At 33.1% G+C, this 20,768-nt stretch overlaps 1 protein-coding gene and 1 non-coding gene across 2 annotated transcripts in view; one reads left to right on the top strand and one right to left on the bottom strand.

Annotated features, from left to right (window-relative positions):
* The window catches only part of OXR1 (oxidation resistance 1), a 193,652-nt gene that overhangs the window by 56,278 nt on the left and 116,606 nt on the right, over positions 1 to 20,768 (bottom strand). Inside the window, exon 8 of the mRNA XM_044668761.1 lies at positions 2,857 to 3,596. Within this exon, the coding sequence (XP_044524696.1) occupies positions 2,857 to 3,596 (740 nt within the window). The remainder of the gene's footprint in view (positions 1 to 2,856; positions 3,597 to 20,768) is intronic.
* LOC123232783 lies at positions 14,603 to 14,876 on the top strand. Its single transcript, XR_006505289.1, has one exon.

Genomic DNA, 20,768 nt, shown 5'->3' with positions numbered 1-20,768 from the left:
ACCAACTTGCCCTTGTAATACAGTCCTAATTTCCACTACTATCTCAATGATGGCTTCATTATCTTTACAAGGAATCAGGATTCAGTCAAGCTGTGCACTTAACGTTCCAAAGTTGATCACAGAAACTCTTTCTGGTAGCTATAATATTTTAATACTCTATGCTATATCTATCTTTTCTACTAGTGTGGTTAATATTATACTATTATAATTGATATCTTATATACAGTAGTTTACTGAGTCTAAATGATTCCGAAATATAGTAACCTACCTAAAGGATAAGATGTGATTCCTTATTTTATAATCATTGATATAAAAGCAATAAAACAATTTCCTGTTCACATGTAGTGGAATAGAGTACATTTAGTGTTTTATTGTACCCACAAAATATGAAGAAAAAAAACAGATGTAATAAAGGACACCAGCACTTTGTGGAGATTCTCTGTCTACAGAGAGACTTAGAAAGAACATGGAGAACAATCACTCCAAATGAGAAAGCATTGATGAGTGACAATCTATATAAACATGAAATATAAATTCATTGATACATCAAGATAAAGATTAATATACTAAGCCTCCACCTTGTACCTAAAAGTCGATGATATATGAAGACAAGCAATGCAAAGAGAAGGCCTATACCCATAGAAACTGTAAAGAAAAATGCTATGCTTGCCTAAAACTTTCCTAATTTTTTTTCTTCATGTTTATTTTGTTCTTAGTAAACTCTCTTCTTTCCACTCTGCTCATGCGCTGGCATTTCACACAGGGCCATTTTAATCTATTGAAATCTAAAACAACACTAAGACTCTTGGTATATGTTGGGAAGTTGGAGCTTTTTTTCAAAAATACTTCCTAAAGAGTTAAGACTTCATTTTAAACATTTAAGTTTTTGGCTCTCTCATTTGGGTTTATTGCTTTCTCACTCCATAAATATTTTTTCTCATGTTATCAAGGCTCAATGACCACTACTAATCAATTTCGTACATGTTTTATCATAATATTGTCTTGCCCCCATCACCCTACTCTCCAGACAGCATTTCTGTAAGGCATAAGTGTTTGCTACTTTATATCATTCACAATGTGAAGACAGTAAGCACTTAATAAATGTTTACTGACTAGATGACTGATATTAAGTTGAAACTATGCCTGGAGGGGGCAGGACTATTTGTATAAACACTAAATTAACATTATTTAATAATAATAAGTCTTTAATAATAATAAACACATTATTATACAAACAGCAATAAAACTGAAAGTATCCCTGTCAAAAAGAGTAAATTTTACTTCCATCTTGAATAATAATGATAATTATAATAGCTAGCATTTATATAACACTTTTAATGTTTACAATGTACTTTACATGCTATTTCATTTGCATCTCACAACAACCCTATGACATAGATGTTATTAGTATCCCTATTTTACAGATGAAGAAATTGAGTCCCAGAGAAGCTAAGTGATTTACCAAGGGCCAGACACAGTGTTTGAAGGAACATTTAAACTTGCATCTTCCCAATCTAAATCCAGGACTCTATCCGCGCCACTTCATTGCCTATAAGCTTAATTCAAATAATATATACCTTTTATTTTGTTCTACAACTCTCTCATCTCCTACCTCTTCTTGAGTTCAGGAGTTTAACAATACTGTTCCCAGAAATGTATTTATTTTTCTTTAGCAAAACAAAATATTTTTCTCTGACAATTACTCAATACAGGATGTAGTCCCCTATTAAATGCTAGCTCCTTGAGGACAAAGGGCTGCCATCACCTTTGTACTTATAACCACAGTGCTTGGCATAAAAGAAGTGTTAAATAAATACTTTTTCATACACACATTCACTCACATGAATATACTAAAAATGATAAGAAAGGTGCTAATTACAAAGGGAATCTTTTACTTATAAAGTGTAAGAAAAAAATTAATTCTAGGTTAGCTGTTTACATTTAGGAAACATGGAAAAAAGAACAAATGAAAAGGAGGTTTCCACTTTAGTCAAATAAAAACCTAATGAAGCAACAATGAAACTGAATATGCTGTGTTCAATTGAAAATACAGTGTTTTCCATACTACTAATGAAAGAAAAAAATATAAAATTGAATAATAGGATTTTATTTATTTTGGATGTTAAGTAAAGGAAATCAAGTTAAGCTGGAGATAAAAAAAAAAAAAGCAAAAGCCTTATTGAGATTTTAAGCAAATCTAGATCCACTTTAAAGGGCGTCTAAAATGGTGAAAATTAATTTTAATATTACTTATATAATTTTACTTCAAAAATTAATTTTCCTTTTCTTTGACATAGATATAGCACTCAATTCTGATGGTTGTGGGGTGTGTGTGTAGGTGTGTGTGTGTGTGTATGTGTGTGTGTGTGTGTGTGTGTGTGTGTGATGTGCTCACAGCTAAAAAGAAGAAAATAGAGGGACAGATTTTCATAAGCAATTGGGTAATACTTGGAACAATAAGGATAAAAAAAATGAAGAGGGGTAAATCAGATTACTCTGTGTGTATGTGTCTATGAGAAAAAACATCATCTGATATGGAATTAAGATATGAATATGGAAACAAGAGGGAAAGGGGAAGAAAACAAAGCTGTGCAGGATCTTCCTGAGGAATAACAAAGTTGAGCAATTTCCCATGCACAACACTGGTAGCATCACCAGCTTGTCTTCTGCGTGGAGTAACATGCATGTGTATGTGTGTGTGTGTGCATGTGTGTGTAAATGTTCTTGGAATAAGCAGTTTGATGGGGAAGACAGCAAATGCTGTCATCTGTCATTAATGTCCAAAAATTCCACATTTAGAATTTGCAAAATATCTGCTATAAACAAAATTATTTTTAAGTAGACCATAACACTTACCTTCTATATGTCCATCTGCAGTTGCTATTTTGTGTTTACTTTCTTTTTGAGACACCTGCTGAATATTTTCCCTTTGTTGTTTGGTTTGTTCCATTGTGTGGCTTTTCCAGAGTTTACGTAGCTCTTCCACCTCTATCTGAAAGTCCTGAATTTTTTCCTCTCCTGGTTCCCCTTTGTTCACAGTTTCATTCTTTTGAGATTCTAAGACTTCTGCAAAATGCTTGTTTGCTTTCTTATCTTCTGATCCTTGTGATGAATTTGTGTTTATTTTGACCCTCATGCTATTTTCCTCTTGGCTTTGTGTTTCTTGTAAAGACTGTTGAGGGACGTTTGTAACTGGATCTACTACTTCTGGACTGTCTAAATTTGTTTTATGACCTAGAGTCCCCATACCATGGGCAGACTGTGTAATATTGCCTTTTAAGTTATCAGAAGTAACAGAAGAATCTGGAATGACTGTTACACGTTTTACACCAGCTTGCACAGTTTGGCCAGATTCTGATGATGCATCAGAAGATTTTTTTTGATGTAGCTCATCTAAAGAAATGAACTCTTCTTGTATTGGGGAGAGTTCTGATTCTGTGAATACATCTTCAGAGAGAGACTCCTCAGTGCTCCTAGGTGCAGTGCTGGCGCTGTCATTCCCTGTATCCCGAATCCTTGAGTCTAGGTCATCAGTATTACTTCTTGTCATTTTCTTTAAAAAGCTGAGGCCCCTTACTGACAATTGATCTACCTCTCTGTCAGCAGACAAAAATAAAAGTTACTATACTTAAAAATATCTTCTATTTATCTTAGACAAACTTATCATAAATTAAAAACAGTGAAAGGGGTTTACAATTATATAATACAGATCCTACCCTAATATTTAGCTCCCAACAATATTCAGGTACCAAAAATTTTATTAATATCTTCTCCACCTAGGCCACAGGTATCAAAACAAATTAAATAAAACCTTTTCTCCATGTATACAAGAGAAATTATGTGTGTTCTAGGAAGCCATCTGCAAAAGTTATTCTCATCTGCATATTTCCAAAACAAAAACTATATAAGTTTTGAAAGTTGGTACAACTCTTAGGTTATAATTTGTTGCTTGGTAATAGCTAGAAAATTAATTAGAACATAAAATTTAAGTTTCCAGCGTTTTAATACTTCAAAATATAAGAGGATATATATGTGTGTATATACATATATGTGTATATATATATATATATACACATACACATACTCTCACAAATAAACAAATAGATAGCTAGATATGAGAATGAACTGAAATTGCTCAAATATCTTAACTCATTTTCTCTACTTTTCAATTTAGGCAGCAGAAATGTTGCTAAAGTTCATGATAAATCAAATAATATTTCAGTAAGAGTTATTATTTAAACATACTATGATGAATAGTTACAGTTATAAAGTAAATAATCACAGTTCTCAATTTATCAATTTTGTATATTTGTATTTCCATATCTGTTCTGTCTAAAGTGATATCTTAATGAAGCATGACTGTCAATAAGTACATTAATTTGAGAATTTTAATTGTCTTTTAATAAAAACAGTATCTAACAGAGCCAAGAAATGAGGAAATATAGTGGTACTTCATTAACCTAAGTTACCCTGAAGTCAATTCACAAATATTACTGTCTTTAATGCTTTATTATCATATAAAGGATACAACTCCCTTAGAGATAAGGAAATGTGAGGAAACATTAAAACACTTTGGTCATTACTAATAAATCCAGGATGACTTTTTAGCAAGGACTCTGTTTCTCAACAGTCAAAATTTTTAAACTTTATAGAAGCCTTAAATTTTAATGAAAAAAAAAATCAATGCAACACATTTTTTAAGTAAAAGACATGAGAAATGTATTTAGGAGTAAATCTAAAATGAATGGGAAAACACTCCAAATATCATGAAGCAGTCATGTAAATTGGCTTAGAAGAAATATAATAAAATACTACAACTTTCTATTCTCTTATTTTTTCTAAAAGTTTGTATATTTGCCAAGAACATTTTGTCTATCATCATTTCATAAAGATATTCTCAAGAGTATTCATTGCAAGGGACTGTAGAAACAATCTAATGTGAACTTAAGCCACACCTGGTAAGACTCTCTTTTACAATATATTGAGATTAAGAGGTCATTCAGCTTCTGCTGGGAGACCTAAAGTGATATTGAATGTATTCTCTCCTGAAATAGCAACTTTTGGGTAATTCATGTTTTATTTAGAATTATATATGTCACTAAAAAAACGCTAGTACTGGCACTATATGGCCAAAATACCAATATCAAGGAATCCTCAAATGGATCATATTAAGGGAAATTTCAGTTGTCCTGATTTAGACATTTTTAAGAAAAGGAAACTCACCCACTAAATTAGATGAGCATATTTTCTATAGAGCAAAGGACTATAGAACATCATGAAGACCTTCAATATTTCATAGTTCTATTAATTTCAAAAAAAGTAGGTATTATCTCTGATTTAAGCTTATGATTTTTAAGAGTTGCTATGGCAAAAAAAAAAATGTCACCCTGTGACCAAACTTGTTTCTCCCAAATAGTCCATCATTGGGGCTCATACTTGAAACCTTTTAGCTTTATTAGACCCTGCTAGGACTATGATCTCCTGACAAAGCCTTTAAGAACCCATGATTACTTGATCTCCAAGACACAAGCACTGGAATACAACATTAATGAAAGGAAGACCTTAACAGATATGTTAAAAAAAAATTTCTCCCAAACTTAGGATTAGTTTGAAATACATAGCAACTAAGACAGAATCAAACTTCAAGGTCACAGAATATTGAGGGTTTAGAGAGACCTTAGAAGTCAGTTGTTTGAATTCATATATTCATATATGATCAAGAAGCTTCTCTATAACCTGATAATCAGGTCCTTCCAATGAGCAGGAACCCACACTATCTCCTAAGGTGGTCCATTTCATTCTATTTTGCTCTCTAAATGTTTTGAAGGTTTTATTTACATTAAACCTAAATAAGAGACTTTAAAACTTCTACCTTTGCTTCTAGTTCTTCCTTCTAGACCAAGCAAAACAAGTCTAAACTTTTCAAAGCAAGTATTAAATATTGATTTATTTTTATGAGATTTCATTTTCATCACACTTAGCTATTCTAGCCTGTCCACATGTTTTAGAATTCTAATTTTACCATTCAGTAATCTCCAGGTTTTTTTGTGCCATCTGCCAAGCTGATTATGCTTGACATGTCAAGATGAACTATGTCAATCATCTAGTTATACAGCAGTTTTATTTCTGAGATGTTCAAATTGATATGTCCATTTTCAACCATTACTTTCTTACTAAAAAACTACAAAACTTGCTCAAAATATTGAATTTCCACTCAATAACTTTTTATTCATTATTCCACCAATTTGCTCTAGAATGTATTATTTTGCTTAAACTCGTGTTATTAACATGGTGACTTCGTCTGTTTGAACTCCAATGTTAGTAACATGTTGACTTTCATAGCACTCTATCTTCTTTGTTAATAGGAAACTATATTGTCCTACTTTTTCTATTCCTGATTTGGAATATAGAACAAATCAAATCAAGTTAATGAGTATTATGAAGTGCCTACTATGCGCCAGGCCTTATGCTAAATGCTAGTGATACAAAGAAAAGAAAAAGCATTTCTGAGCCTCAAGAAGCCCAAAGTCTAATGTAGAAGATCTATGCTAAAGAAATAATCTGGATCATATAGACTTGATCTACCACAAATTCTCTTCTCCAACCTCAATGGAACCTTGCCACTGTTCAGCAATCTCTTTATTTAACTCTTGCAGATCTTCTAGTGCCTCTGTTCATCCACAAAATGAAGGAACTCCATATCCTACTTAACCTCACATGTTGTAAAGATTAAAATGATTATGTGAAAGTATTTTCTAATCACTCGAGCTATATGATTTTTTCCTATCTTTCCCCCAAAATTCCCAATCCTATTTATCCTTTCAATAGATGATTTGCTTCTTATTTCACTGAGAAATTCAAGTCCAATTAATGATACTGTCAAATAAATCGACTTTCATCTTATAGAAAGAGGATGCATCTGCTCCTCTAAAGCTAGCCCCTTCACTTCATGCTCTAAATCTCATTCCTTCTAAACTCCTTGTTATTAGATTTAGAATCATGGTAAAGGGATTTTTTTAGTTAGATCCTGTATTATAGTTAAGGGAACTGAAACAGAAATGAATTGCCTAGAGTCACACAAGTAATAAACATGGAGCCAGGATGTGTTACTAATATCACCACACCAGAGCCAATTCTTTTTCTGCTGTACCAACTTGCCTTTAACCTTCCTTTCCACAGAATAATTAAACTTTCTCTCTCTCCCAACTGGCTCCCTTTCTGCCTTCTAACATGCACAAGTCTCTTCTATGTCTTGACTAAACTTTTGCTGAGCATACTAGGAACCTTCTAGGAATTACTTTTCACCTTCCTTAGACTGCCAAATTTCTTGAGTGGCTGAAATCACTGACTCCCTCAAACAAGCATAAGCAATAAGTACCACCTATTTGCCAGACCAACAACAATCAATAGGATTTTCTATTCAAGGAGTCTTCTATAATTTGCATGGTTAAAAAAATTTTTTTTTCTAAAACAATTCTACTGAAAGTCACCAGCACCTTCCAAGGATCCTTTTTTTTTTTAAATCTCAGTCCTTAATCTATAGCATCTGACCCAACGGAAAGGCACCACATCCTGCATGAAATCCTCCCTCATAATCCATGACTTTACAATATCCCTTTGTATTTACTTTGTTTTTCTTTGATGGCCAAACTTCTTCCTGTATCCTTACTGAGGTTCTAGATGGACTTTTAAAACCTTCCAAAAAGCACATCATTCAGGGTCTAACAGTTTCACTTCATCTCAAAAACTTCGGAAATTCAGAAACTTTTCTACTAATCCAGTTATCATTAACTTTTCCATTCTCTGAACTCCTATATTTATTGCCTTTATCATTCAATTTAGGACTTAATTACATGCTATATTTTTTCTCAAGTTTATGTGTATTAGTTTTGCCTTTCCAATTAGATTTGAAGTTCCATGAGGGTAGGAACCACATGTATTTTTCCTGTACTATCTGGGACCATGATAGGTATCCACACATTGAATGGTTTATTTGTTTGAGAGAGGAAAAGGCAGCTGAAAAGAATGATTTCTTTCTATGACACTTGTTAGTTTGCCTTCATTCTCCACAAACTATAAATGAATATTTAATAAGTTAAAGGGTTTCATTTTGAAGGAAAAAGTATGAATCCCTAAGAAAATCAAAGCATACACTTCTAGGTTACCTAACCAATAAGATGGAGTACTAGACATTTTTTCTGATCTTCATGATCTCTCAAATCAAGAGTCATGTGGAAGAGATTAAAGGCATTGCCAAAAGCAAAGAATCAACAACCCAAATAAGGTAACAAAAGCTGGGGACAATAATCCCCAATCCTTAATGTGCTCCCTCAGCAAGCCTCGGCCTACCACCCATCATGATCCAATGAAATTCCATAAGAAGATCCACTTGAGCTCTGGGATCCACTGAGCAATTTTTTTGCTGTTGGGATAGTGTCTGCTGGCATACCCTCCTGCCCTCTATCACTCTACCATTTTGTGGCAAGAAGTAATAGAAAATTACTCTATCTCACCCTTTCTTCACTATAAGGTGCCAGCATGGCCTGAAGAAAAGGGGATGTGCATCCAACTGAGGTGAGCCCTAGCCCTAAAAACGTCATCTAAATGAGAGATTAAGGGTGGTATAAAAAGAATTAACAAAGTATGGAAAGAGACTGAAATTCATTTAAGGTCCAGCCCTAAGGAAAAATAAATTATTAAAGAGGAATGAATCAAAAAGTTCAGAACAGGGTAACATAAGGAAAAAAACCCTGAAATTACCAACAATTACAAGAGGAAGAAAACAGTTAAAAAACCTTAAGCACAAGCAGATATCTTGACAGGGAAGATATTAATAACAAAGAACATAGCCTCCAGATTAGCTAAGTACAGATATCTACAAATAAGTATTGCTAACACAAAGGAAAATGAATCAACACATGAACAGAGGCCCTCATAGACACCTGAGAGCATCTAACCATAACAAGATGTTCTTCTGATTGTTCAAAAGAGAAATAAGAATTCTGAAAGCAGATCTTAAGCCTTACATGACAGTAATAATTGGCAGAACTGAAAAACTGGAATCCCTAAGTGGCAAATCTTACTAGAAAAACTTGCAACTACATGAATGAAGAATAATCTGGAATATTTTGTGCAAACAAAATATAATGATTTCAAAGAAAGAATGCATAGATATAATGTAAGGATTTTAGAAGAACACAACAAAAGGCCTGAACACCATAATGTACCCAGAACTTTAAACACAGAAAAAGTATCGCACCCAGAACTTTAAACACAGAAAAAGTATCAATAAAAAATCTGCATATTGCCTCTAGGAAAAAAAAAACCATGCTGAAAATTTCAAGGCACACAGTAGTTAAAATGAAGTTGCAATGACAACAAATTTTATAATCAGGACAAAGAACTTCATTTAAAAAGAAAAGGTAATTTGATTAACACAAGATTATTCTATATCCACTTTGTCTGCAGCAATGAAAATGAAATAATGAGAATGAAATAATGTGTTCTAAAGAGTTCATCAAGGTGACTTATTCTGCAACTCTGAAACTAATGATCAATGAAAAAAGGATGATCAATAAATATATGGAGCATTAATATAAGAAAAAAAATCCTCAAATGGGAACCAATTATTTACTTTGCAAACACCTCAAACAACAGCAACACAAGAAAGTTAAATACAACAATTAAGGAAGGCACAAGCAATGAAATAAAATTACTCCAGGGGGAAAAAAAGGAAAAAGTCAACAAGCATTTATTAAGCATCTCTATGTCAGGCGATGTGCTAAACCTCATGAGACTTCACCTACAGATGAATCAATATTTTCTGTAGGACTATACTAAAGAAGAAGAAGACCCATAAAAGGCAGCAGGGAAAGTATAAAATAGAGGAATCTATAATATACCCTAATCAAGACAGTGTTACATTGAAGAGAAAATAATGCCCATGTTCTCTCACAAAGAAGAAGGCCCACAGGAGAAAGGTTGTAGCAGCAAAAATAGAAGATTAAAAAGGTAGGAAAGAGGAAGCAGCTAGATGGATAAGGGGATAGAGTCAGAAGTGGAGACAGGAAGTCCTTGGTTCAAATTTGGCCTTAGACATTGCCTAGCTGTGTGACCCTGGGCAAGTCACTTAACCTTCATTACTCAGCCCTTACTGCTCTTCCGCCTTGAGATCAATATAAGGTACTGATTCTAAGACAGAAGGTAAGAGTTAAAAAAAATAATTGGGAAAGGATTCATTCTATCACAAAGAAGAAGACAAAATCTCTAAGGCAATTACACAGAAACTGTTTAAAGAGACAAACTCAAGGGACAGATAGGTGGATGCTTCCTAGCTGTGTGACTGCTTAGCTCTTACTACCCTTCTGCTTTGAAACCAATACTTAGAACTGATTCCAAGACAGAGGGTAAAGGTAAAACAAAAGATGAAACTCAAATTAGATACCTTAGAAACTTCTGTTCCATGAGGAATACAGAGACAAAAAGAAGAAATAAACAGGTACAAGGACCATGAATCAAAAGAATAAGTATCTAGGTTAGCTAGAAAGGGGGAAAAAATTCATGAAGAGAACAAAGGAAAGACATTCTTTTCAAAAAGAGGTGCCAATAGATGAAAAAGAAAAATATCTAACAAACAAAAAATTGAAGTAGAAGCAAGAAAAGGGAATTTTACTTGATTATTTAACTTTGAAAAATAAAAGAATTATGTAGAGAAAAATAACAAGAAACACACCTAAAAAACAAAGATATACATAGAAAATACAGGGCTGGAAAAAAATTGACTTACCTACAGATGAATTCAAAAAAGAAGTTACACTCATGATACCATGATATCAGATAATGGAAAAACAAATATTCACAGCACAGAAAGATAAATGAGGAAAATACATTATGCTGAAAGAAACTATGGGCAAGAAGCCAATATCAATATTAAACATATATTCCAAATATATTAGCATACAAATCCATGAAGGACAAATTAGTTGAATTATAAGATGTAGACAGTAATATAATATGGAAAGGAGGCTTTTCTCAGTTTTCAAAAAATCTAACAGAAAAATAAATATGAATACATAAGTTTAACTGCTAACGTGATAAAAAGCTTATAGCATCTTCTAAATGGGACTAATACAAGAATATATATATTTTTTAGTGCCACATGGAATTTTTACAAAAACTGACCATGTTTTAGAGCACAAAAATACTGGAAATAAATACAAAAAGGCTGAAATAGTGAGCATATCCTTTATAATTCATGATTTTAAAAAAATAGATTCAATGATCACAAAAAAAAGTCACAAAATCAAATGGACACAACAATGAAATCCTAAATAATGTTTAAGTCAAAAAACAAAACATAGAAACAATAATTATGTGAAAGAAAATGATAATGATGAAACAACATACCAAAATTTCTGGGATGCAGCTAAAGCAGTCCTCAGGGGAAAAATTACATCCCTAAAAATATACATTAACAAAATAGAAAATGAAGATTAATGAACAGAATATGCATTTTTAAATTAGAAAGTCAACAAATAAATAAAAATAAGCATAAAAGCAGACACAGAAAATTAAAGGAAACAAAGTGGAAACCAAAGACTACAGAAATGATAAAACTAAAGGCTGATTCTTTGAAAAAAACTAACAAAATTGATAAACCTTTAGAAAATCTGAGCAAAAATAAGAGCAGAAAATCAAATCAAAAGAATTGAAAATGAACAAGGTGAAATCATAACAAATAAAAGAAAAAGAATGAATTATTAGAACCTCATATTCACAGTTTTACACTATGAAAACTGAGAACACAAAAGAAATACAATACCTTCAAAATATGAAATACTCAACCTAACAGAAAATAAAAGAGAAATCTTAATCCAATCTCAGAAAAGGAAAGAGAACTCTCTGTAGAGGAAATAATCTTCCTCCCCATCCTATCCCCTGTCCCAAAAAACCCTCCTGATCCTGATGTATTCCTAGAAAAATTCTATCAACCTTTTAAAGAACAATTAGTTCCAATATTACACAAAATTTTCAAGTAGGTTCCTTTTTTGAGATAAATACAAGTCCTGATACCTAAACTAGAAAAGGACAAAGTAAAAAACTATGAACCAATATCTTAATAACTTAACAATTCAAAAATTTTAAATAAAATCCTGTCAAATCGACTTAAAAAATAATTCATCATGACCAAGTTGGATTCATACTAGTGATGCAGGGATGATACTTAGAAATTAGGAAAACAATGTAATTACAATATAACAAAAACAAAAATCTCTAAAATAACATCATTATCTTAATAGAATATAGAAAAAGCCTTTGACAGAGAGCAATATTCAAACAGAAGCATAAAGAGACCTTTTCAAAATATCATTAAAAGTATCAACCTAAGACCAAAAGAAAGATCATTTGTAATATGTATGCACTAAAAGTGCTCCCAATAAATATAGAAGTAAGGCAATTATGTCCTCTTATCTCACTATTATTTGATGTAGTTCTAGAAATGCTAGCTGTACCAACAAGTCAAGAAAAAAGAATGTAAAAGTTTAAAGACAGGAGTAGGAAAATTACAAAACAATCCCTATTTGCTAATGACAGAATGGTATACTCAGAAAAATCTAAGGAACCAGCAAAGGCAGTAATTGAGACAATACCTTCAGCCAATTCCATATTCCAGAATAAACCCACAAAAATCAATAGCATTTCTATAACAAAAATTTGGATGCAATAATAAAGAGAAATCTAATTCAAAATGATTGCAGAATACACAAAATATTTGAGCATCAATCTTTAAAACTATAAAAAATGTTTGTATAAATTAAAATACAAAATGCTCCTTAAAGAACTTTAAATAGCTGAATGAATATCCAGTGCTCTCAACTGTCCGGTGCCAATCTAATAAAAATGACGATACTACCCAGTTAATTTAGTTTTAATGCTATACAATTAAGTAGTAAAAGGAATTCTTTATAGAATAGAATGCTTGATAAAATAACAAAATCTATTTGAGAAATAAAAAACCTATAATATCTAGAGAAACCATTTTTAAGAGGCAGAGATGGAGGAGAAATAACACTTCCAGAAATCAAACATATGATAAATAATAATTAAAAGCATTTGATATTGGTTTAAAAATAGAGAAGTAGATTAATGGAACAGACAAGGAATAATCAGAAAGAATGAAATTCAATAAATCAGAAAACAAACTATTTAGAAAAAAACTTCTTATTTGATAAAAAGTTATAAAAAGTACAAATGTGGATGAAGAAAATTAAGCTTAGAGAAGATCTTAGACCATATACACAATATATTCTAAATGTATACATGGGCTTAATATCACCAAAATAAAATAGAAAACTTTCATGATATAAAACTGAAAAGGTTCCCTACAAACAAAAATAATGCATCTATGATAAGATTAAATAGTTGAAGCAGAAAAAAAAATTGTATCAAAGATCTGATAAGGTCTTGCTATCTAAGACATATAGACAATTTTATGTCTAAAATCTTTTCCCCAGTAGACAAGCAATTTGAAGGATGAGAACAAACAATTCTCAAAAGAACTTCGAAGTCTTAACCATATGCAAGAATGCTTCAAATCACTAATAATAACAGAAATGCAAATCAAAATAACACTAAGGTTTCCCAGCACACCTTGCAAACTGGCAGAGAAGACAATAGAGAGGGCTAGTTATAATTGGATGAGTTTTGGGAAGATAGAAACACAAGCATTGATGGGGAAGCTGTGAAACAGTACGATTATTTTGGAAAGCAATTTGGAATTATGCAAATAAAGTTACTAAAATGTCCATACTCTCTGACCCAGAGATTCCACTACCAGACTTCTACATAAACCAGGGCACTGATAACATTAAAGTCCTTTTACTAAACTATTTATAGCAACACTATATGCTACATGAATATATGGAATACTATTTTGTTGTAAGAAGTAAAGATTATGATAGACAAGTGTAGAAATAAAAAGATTTACATGATTTAACACAGACTGAAGTTGAGTCCCCCCAAAAATACACACACAAAAAAACACACAATACCACAAGTGGAAAGAACAACAGTATAGCAACCAAAAGTAAATATTTCAAAATTACAAAGACATGAGTCCCCCCAAAAATACATACACACACAAAATCACACAATACCACGATTTAAGTGGAAAGAATAACAGTATAACAATCAAAAGTAAATGTTTCAAAATTACAAAGAACAACCAAAAGTAAATGTTTCAAAATTACAAAGAAAAAACGAGAAAATACTCCCAAACCCCACTCCTTTGCAGACATGGGTAGTCCACAGGTATGATACACTGCATATACTTTCAGACTATTTTGATAAACTGATTGGTTTTACTGGAGGGTTGTTTTTATTTTTCCATATATTTCTCTTTTTTCTTTGATTGAAAGAAATATATTATTTGTTATCTGGTCCACCTCATTTTAGGGATAGAAGGACACTGAAAAAATTCTGGTAAGGTAAAAAAATATATATCAACATTTTATTCAAAAAATAAAATTAAAGCAGAGTTGGTAGGTGATTATAAGATACCCAAATAAGCAAAAGGAATATGAACTTTATAAAAAAGTTAACAGATCTGCAGTCTTGGAATTCTCTGGGTTGTTTGTGCCCCTAAGTACACCTGACTTGCAGAAAGAACATATTCCAGAGGAAGCTGAGGCATGGCTGTTAATGGACACGCAGCATTATGTGCAATATTCCTCTGATACCAGCTGAATACTGTTGCCACAGTGATGGTGACTTCTCTGTGTCGTTATCTATCAACTAAAAGTAAGAGAAGCTTTTCAGTCAAGATATTGTTTAGTAAATGGAGAAATTTTTGCTAAACACTAAAAACTGCTATAAAAATGAAAAAATAAAAATAAAAAAGTTAACAGAGAACTCTGCAGTTCCATAAAATACTACAATTGCATATAGTTCTCATGACTCTCAGAAGTCCTAAACCTAGGAAAGAGTAGGTATAAAAATGGGCATCCTGTTGTTTTTTTTTTTTTAAAGAATCGAAACCATTTTTCCTGCATTTCGGTTTTGTTTTGTTTTGTTTTATTTTTCTGGGGGTTACCAGGGAGGGAGAGCCACAAATTGTAACTTTCAACCCCTGGGATGATTTCTAGTTTGTATATTATATTTTAGATATATATATGTTATAAAACCAAAAATATATGCATATACATGAATAAATGAATGCATGCACATTGTTTTTAAGAGAAAGGTTAGGGTAATATTCTTCATTATTTTGGTCAATTTGAATCTTAGTGGTTTGTTTTTTTAAAAAAACATTTGTGTTTCTGGAAAAAAAGATTGCATGAGTCTCTTAGGAACTGAATTGAATTCCAAAATGAATCAATGTTTACATTTAGAATAAGAGGACTTTGGTTCAAAACACAGACCAGTTACTCTCTTTTTGTGTGAGGCTAAGAAATCCATTTCAACTCAGCCTCAGTTTCTTCAACTGTAAAAATAAGAATGTTGGACTAGATAATCCTAAATCATGTCTAGCTCTCTATCATTTTATGTCCTTAGAGACCATAGAGAGTGCAATTACCTCATTTTACAGAGGAGAAAACAATCCCAAAGAAATAATGTGATCTTTAGAAATATGGCAACAATAAAATTCATTGATGATTATTTACTGATACTGAAAATAACAGTTCCATTAACTGTTAATATAGTCAACATTTCTTTTCCCAGAGGTTCTATCAACTAATAAGCCTTGTAAACTTCAGTCATATCATCCTTCCAACAACCCTGCTGGGCTATTCTGAATAAACTATACTGTACTAAGAGTTCCAGTCTCAAAGGATCCCATCCAAATCTTTTAGTATTGCCACAAGCAGTTTATTAGAGAATGTGTTTCTAGTTAATAATAATAATAACTATTATATAAGAACAATAATAGCATTTATGTAGTATCTACTTAAGTACTAGGCAATGTGCTTGGCATTTTACAAATTTACTTCAATTGATCTTTACAACAACCCTGGTGTTATTTTTCATCTCCAATTTACACTTGAAAAGCTAAGGCAAAGGGCATTTAAGACTTGCCTTGGTCACAGAGCTAATAAGTGTCTGAGGTCAAATCTAAACTCAGGTCCTCTTAACTTTAGGCTCACCACTTTATCCACTGAACCACCTAGTTGCTTTGAATTACCATCACAATGGAAATAAACCCTAAGTGGGGAGAAAACAACTTGGACAGTGAGATTTGCACAGATACAATTTTCTCTTAAATTTCTATATGTAATGGCATATAGAAATGATCTTGCAACATCAATACCTGGATCTGAAAAGAGTATTCCCAAAAAGTAGAGCACTCACTATATACAGTTAAAGAGAATTATGGTAAGATGGCTGAAATGGGTTACGTGTCAACTCATCTCCCATTATCTCACAACATCAAGAAATGATACCAAATATATTAAAACCATAACAATGAAAGAGCAAAGAGGGGATAGGAAAGAACTTGTAACAAAAAAAGCAATAGAGAGAGGCTTGCAATATTTTTTAAATGAACAAATTATGAAAATGATTTTGCAAATAAATTTATAAGTTCAAAAATTTATAAGTACAGTAACTGCTTTCAAATGGCCCAAAAATAATAATGCAACTGCAAGAACTTCCAAAATTGTTCAGAGGATCAATTAAAAGAACAAAAAGGCATAAAGATGGAAATTAAAACTATCAAAAGAGAATAAAAGACCCCCCCAAAAAAATGAGGTTGCCAAAACAGGAGGTTTTTAAAAAAACAAAAACTCAAATTTGTAATTTAAAAGTAAAAAAGGGAAAAGAAAAATTGAATAAAATAATCTAAAATCAAGAAACTAAAAGAACCCATGAAAGCTTTACAAGTGAAAGCAAGTGACTCTGAAAATATAACATGCAGAGATAATCTAAAAGATCTTTGTGTTTTCCAGAAGAAAGTAAATTTAAAAATATAAATTACTTACTTCAGGAAATCATACATAAAAACTACCAAGAAATAATGAAAAAAAAAGAGAGCAAATTAAAGACAACAGAATCAATATAATTAATAGGATACTAAGAGAACAAAATATCTTAAATTTATAATGCTCAAAGTTCAGAACTTCAACATTAAACCACAAATATTACAATCATTAAAGTTCTCACCAAATACTCAAGAAAAACATTTGGAATAGCTCTAAACAACTCAAATATGTGAAATGTGTGTGATTTAAAACAAAAGATATCAATTAAAATGTATTATTAAAAAGAAATTAATTGAAAAAAGACTTTTTTTCCCAATCAATCAATCAATTAAGTATAAGTGACATTCCCTACCCTCAAAGAACTTACAATCTAATGGGAGAGAAAATATGCAAACAAATATACACAAAATAAGCTATATACAGGATATAGAAAATAATTAATGGAGAGAAGGCAATAGAATTAAGAGGGGTTTAGAAAAAGATCAGATTATAATTGGGCCTTAAAGGAAGTCAGTAGGTGGAGTTGGAGGGAGATTATTAAAGGGGTGAGGGATAGCAAGAGAAAATGCCCAGGGCTGAGAAAGTGTATCATTCTTGAACACTGGGGAAGCCAGTGTCACCGGATCAAAGAGTACATGATAGAGAATAAAGTATATTTTATCCTGGAGGTAAAAGGGAGCCAATGGAGCTTGTTGAGTAGGAGGTGAGACTTTAGGAAAGGCACTATAAAGCAAGCAGATACACCAATAGGCCGCTGAATAATCCAAGCATGAAGGGATGGGGGCCTGTGCCAGAGTCCTGGTACTGTTAAAGGAGAGAAAGGGGTGTTTATGAAAGATGTTACTTAAAAATAATAGGTTGAAGGTGTGAGCCTGAGAGACTGGTTATGGTGCTACCTTCCAGAGTAACAGAGAAGGTAACAGTAACAAAGAGTGAACTCTGCTTGGATCCTTTTGGTTTAAGAAGTTACTGAACATGTAGTTCAAGATAACGGAAAGGCAGTTGGAAATATGAAGAGGTGAGCAGAGAGGCTGGGGCAGGCAGATCTGAGCATCAGCAGTGGGAGGTGACTAAGTAAATCCATAGGAGCAAGTGAGATGATCAAGGGAAGTGGCATGGAGGGGAGAAGAGAAAGAGGGCCTAGGATTGAACCCTGAGGGACACCTGGGGTTCCAGGGTTTGATCTGGAGGAAGAGCCAACTAAGTAAAGTGAGGAGTAGTTAGAGATTGGAGGAGGAGAACAAAGAGAAAATGGCAATCTGGAAACCAAGAGAGCAGAGACTGTCAAGGAAAAGAAAACTATTGAGAGCCCAAGATCGAGGGCAGCCTGAGAAAAGGCCATGGGGCAGGCAACTAAGATCTCTGTTAACTCTGGAGAGAACAATAAGGCCAGAAGTCAAATTATAAGGGGTTAAGAAGAGACTGGAGGAGAAAAAATGGAGGTCCCTGATGTAGACAGCCTTTTGGCATTTACCTACAAAGGGCAGAAGAGATATAGTCTGATAACTGGTTAAAATAGAAGGACAAAGATAGGGTTTTTTCAGAATAGGAGGGCATGAGTATGTTTGTAGACTGTAGAAAATGAGCCAGAATGAACAAAATGTGGTATCTGTTGTTGAAGGAATATTATTGTGCTCAAAGGAATAATGAACTGGAGAAATTCCATGGGAACTGGAACGACCTGCAGGAATTGATGCAGAGTGAAAGGAGCAGAGCCAGGAGAACATTGTACACAGAGACTGATATACTGTGGCACAATGGAACGTAATGGACTTCTGTACTAGCAGCAATTCAATGATCTAAGACATTTCTGAGGGGCTTATAAGAAATAACGCTATTCATATCCAAAGGAAGAACTGTGGGAGAAGAAACACAAAAGAAAAACAATTGCTTAATCAAATGGGTCGAAGGGGATATGATTAGGAATGTAGACGCTAAATGATTACACTAGTGCAAATATCAATAATATAGAAATAGGTCTTGATCAATGGCACATTCCCAGTGAAACTGCTCATTGGCTACCAGAGGGGAGTGGGAGGAAGGAAGGGAAAGAACATGAATCATGTAACCATGGAAAAAATATTCTAAATTAATTAAATGAAAATTTTCAAATCAAAAAAAAAAAGAAAGAAAAGAAAAGAAAATGAGCCAGTAGACAGGAATTCCTTTTAAAAAGGGACAGGGTAGAGAAGACAAGAACAATCTTTTAGAGGAGATAGATGGAATGGATTGCTGCAACAAAAAAGAGGTTTAGCCTTGATGAAGGGGAAGGCCATTTTATCGTATAAGAAAGGGAAGAAGGAAATAGTGGCAGAAGGCATCAGAGTAAGAGAAGATAAGAAGGAGCTCGTGATGAATGGACTCAATTTTTTTCTGTCAGATATGAGGCAAGGATCTCAGCTGAGATAGGGGAAGGGGATAGGCACTGGAGGCTTTAAGAAGAGATGAAAAGTTTTGGAAGAATCACAGTACAAAGGAGGATATCAGTGAGTTGCTAAGGGAGGTATAGAAAGTACCTAGCTGCAGTGAGGGCTCAGCTGAGTTTGGGTACCATACATCTGTAGTGGACCCAGTCAGAATAGTTGCATAATTTTCTATAAAATTATTTTTCTATTCAGCAGCACATGTAAGAGTGAAGACAGCAATTGTTGGAAGAGATCCAAGGCTGAGGCTTAGCAATTTGTAATGGGTGATATAAGCTAAGGATAGTGTATAACTAACTCATCAAAGAGTCAAGAAAGGAAAAAAGAGGGCAATGGGGAGGTAGTCTGAGAGTTGAGAGGTGATGGGATTAGAAATCACAACTCAGATGATAAAGAGTAGGGTTTGTAAGAAAATACAGAGGGCGAGGTGGAATGCCAGTAGTCGCAATGCTCTGATCAGGAACTTTCAGAATTCTGGAACATGGAGGAAGTGCTTTAATGGATGAAAGCAAAATCAAAGATACAGCCATCTTTGTTTATGTCAGAAATGGAGTGGAAGAATAATTCATTATGGAGGAACCTAAGGAGGGAGAACAAATTGGGGCTACTGAGGAAAAGTAGCCTTAAAAAGAAATGCTTATGAGTTTGCCTGAGATTTCTTTGGCAAGGCCAGGATCCAAAATAGCAGCTCAAAAAGTATTATCTAAAATCAATGATGGGCAAATTTTTTAAAGAGGGGGCCAAAGGAAAGGAAATGCTCATCTGTCCGTCTGTTTCTAAGGCAACTCTTTCAAAGTTTCATTGTATTGTATCCTACTCACTGTATTCATCAGATTAGTAATAATGTCCTGTGCCTGGATAGAACATTTCAGGGGGCTACATCTGGCCTATGGGCTGTAGTTTGCCCATCACTGGTCTAAATGATACAGAGGAATGGCTTGTCAGCTTCAGAAGGGAGGAAGAAAGTGGGGGAGGGAAAATCATGAATCGTGTAACCATGGAAAGACATTCTAAATAAAAAAAGTATCATCTAGCTATAACCAAAATATAGGCATCTCTTGGAAAGCTTATTTTGATGACCAAAGAAACTTCTATAATGTCATGACCAAATGACTCAGACTTTCTTTTTTTCCCTGATTCCTATAAACCTTCAAGTTACTTTAAATATTCCTTAATAGTCTGGGTTTTATAGAATAACTTTAGAAATGTTTTGTTTTGGGTAAAGCTTTTTCATAAACAGTATTCTGTGGGAAAAGTCATGCCTCTTAAATGAAGTGAGGCTTAAGAGCATATATGATTGGTCAATGATGCAGTAATGTTCTTTTTAGTTGCTAGGGAAAACTTTTCTATATATATTGGAATGGATTCT

This window comes from Gracilinanus agilis, chromosome 1 (genome assembly GCF_016433145.1).
Source record: "Gracilinanus agilis isolate LMUSP501 chromosome 1, AgileGrace, whole genome shotgun sequence".
NCBI lineage: Eukaryota > Metazoa > Chordata > Mammalia > Didelphimorphia > Didelphidae > Gracilinanus > Gracilinanus agilis.
This window is presented reverse-complemented; position numbering and strand designations above follow the sequence as displayed.